At 40.1% G+C, this 2500-nt stretch overlaps 1 protein-coding gene across 1 annotated transcript in view; it reads left to right on the top strand.

Annotated features, from left to right (window-relative positions):
- The window catches only part of LOC143027712 (nephrin-like), a 217385-nt gene that overhangs the window by 197702 nt on the left and 17183 nt on the right, over window positions 1-2500 (top strand). The window contains exon 7 of the mRNA XM_076189180.1: window positions 1675-1805. Coding sequence (XP_076045295.1) covers window positions 1675-1805 — 131 coding nt within the window. The remainder of the gene's footprint in view (window positions 1-1674; window positions 1806-2500) is intronic.

The following is a 2500-nucleotide window of genomic DNA, read 5'->3' on the forward strand; positions in this document are numbered from 1 at the left end:
CACACACACACACATGTGTGTGTGTGTGCATGTGTGTGTGTGTGTATTTTAGTTGAAAATAAGAGACACTAAATTCCCTTTAATATAATGACACAATATGCAAATCTTCTTGAGATAAATGTCAAACAATTTTATTCATTAAAGCGTCACATCTCAGACCAGCTTTTAGCTGAATGAAATTGCCTGACATTTGCCACAGTAAAAGCTGTTCCATGCCCCACCGTATAGAGAGGTTTCAGCGCTTATGATATTATACTTTTTTTTTTTTTTTTTTTTTTTTGTCATCAACCAGTTTTCTGTTTGGGTTCCGATTTTTTGTTTGACCAATATCCGACCTTCCTTTTCATTATCTTTTTTTTTTTTCTTTTCCTGCGTTCTATCCCTCCCTCCATCTCATTTCCATTCCATCCTCTCCTCCAAACTCTTTCTCATCTTATTCCAGGAACCTACAACTTGTCTACTTCTATTACGGATGAATATTTTATTACTATTCTTTCGTAGTTTCATTCGACTTAGTGGGAAGGGGAGAAGCTGAACTAAATTACTTTGAAATTTTTTCTAAAGTCTATATTGAACTTATCCAATTAACCCTTTTACTTCATTTTATGAATTCGGTATTTATGAAACCTGCTTCATGGCGATTTCGCTGAGGGTCTCTCCGCAGTGAGTGGGTTAATGAAATCATCATGATGAAATCAGTTTACAGATTCTATCTCGGTTAACATAAAAAGCCAGGAGTTTGCGCCAATAGAAGTTGAGGTGTTGAGACTGAGCTAACCACTTTTGCCTTCCGTGCTTGGCTTTCCAGAGCAAGTAACACAAGCCGGTGGTTATTGCATTTGATCTCAGTCCCGCGGCATTCGAAGCGAGAACGGATGCATCATGCTATATGTGGTACCAAGTTAGGTCACACAAACGTGAGACTATTTCAGAACAACGGAAAACGAACAAAAAACTTAGTTACCACTTGGCTTTCTGGCGTCGTCGGGTTTTGTAGAAAACGGGTCTCAGGACTGTAGATTACATTCTGAGTGATGATATGGCTAACCCTGGAGCGCACGCTCGGAGGGACCCATGTTCAAAGCTACGCTACTGTCGGGCCGGATTGTATGAGACTATCTAATTCAACAAAGGACTTCCTCCATCAGGAGTTAATATCCTGAACGCGACATTGTTCTGTCATGTAATATTTTGGATACTATCAGACGATCTTATTCACTCAATAGTCACTTGGAAGCCAACATGTAATACTTGTTTTGATTAGTACATAGGTCTCGATTTAGACCGTCATTGTATCATTCTAACTGATCCCAGGTGGTTTCATTCAAATGATTGGAAACGTTTTCCGCAGTTGAAATGTTAAGTTGATAAATCCTATAATCAAGGGACACTTCTCTCATCTGAAGAAAATTCCAGGAGGCAGCCAGATTGGAACACCCAAAGGATGGCACTAAAATGGTTACCAATGTAGCGGATTTTTTTCCCCAAAGGGTTAATTGATACAATTTTACCCCTAGACGAATAAAAGCGTCCGGTTTTAGTTAGATCAAAATCGATATATTAGCCACTTGACTGAAAATTTTTTCTAGTTGAATAAAATTGCCTGACAACAACATTTGTAAAAGACACGTCAGACAATGGAAGGATTAAACCGCGCATGGATCTCTTCTACAGATAAGCCTGAAGTGAAGCTGTCCCTTGGAAAGCACCTGGACCCCGACAACCTAAAGGAGGGAGACGACGTCTTCCTTGAATGCACAACAATGTCCAACCCTCCCGTGCAGATCCTACGCTGGTACCAAAATGTAAGTTTCTCGTCGACGCCCACGCGAGAATCTGAATATGGTAACAGGATCTCCAGTTTTTACTATGGTATGTCTAGATATCTATAGCTGGAGGGTATCCACCTGCTTGATGAATTAATTAGTTGCTGCCTTGAGGTTCTCTGACCAAATGTAAGTTTCTTGTCGACGCTCACTCGAGCACCTCAATATGCTAACAGGATCTACAGTTTTTACTATGGTATCTAAAGATATCTTTAGTTGGAGGGTATCCTCCTGCTTAATGAATCAATTAGCTGCTGCCTTGAGGTTCTCTGACCAGAAAAATCGTGGCCGTATGGCAATAGGCAATGTTCCTCATGGCCTTTTCATGGCACTCCTAGAAGAAATGCTCTCCATGATGTGTATGTATGTATTTTCTTTCTATTCTGCCGGTTATAGGAAGTAGATCTATTCATGTGGAAAAGTAGTTGTTAGATTAGGTTAGGTTAGGTTAGGTTAGGTTAGGTTAGGTTAGGTTAGGTTAGGTTAGGTTAGGTTAGGTTAGGAAGCAGACAAACCGAAGACAAAATATCTCGCCTGATAGAAACATATTTGTTCATAGACTGATCGTCGATTAGAAGCTCATCCAACACAACATTTATTCTGCTGGACTACCGTACCTCGTACAGGTACCTTCGCTTCTATTTCATTTTAAGGAGTTAGGAACGATTCACCCC

Source organism: Oratosquilla oratoria, chromosome 8 (genome assembly GCF_046742065.1).
Source record: "Oratosquilla oratoria isolate Oo_2021 chromosome 8, ASM4674206v1, whole genome shotgun sequence".
Classification (NCBI taxonomy): Eukaryota; Metazoa; Arthropoda; class Malacostraca; order Stomatopoda; family Squillidae; genus Oratosquilla; species Oratosquilla oratoria.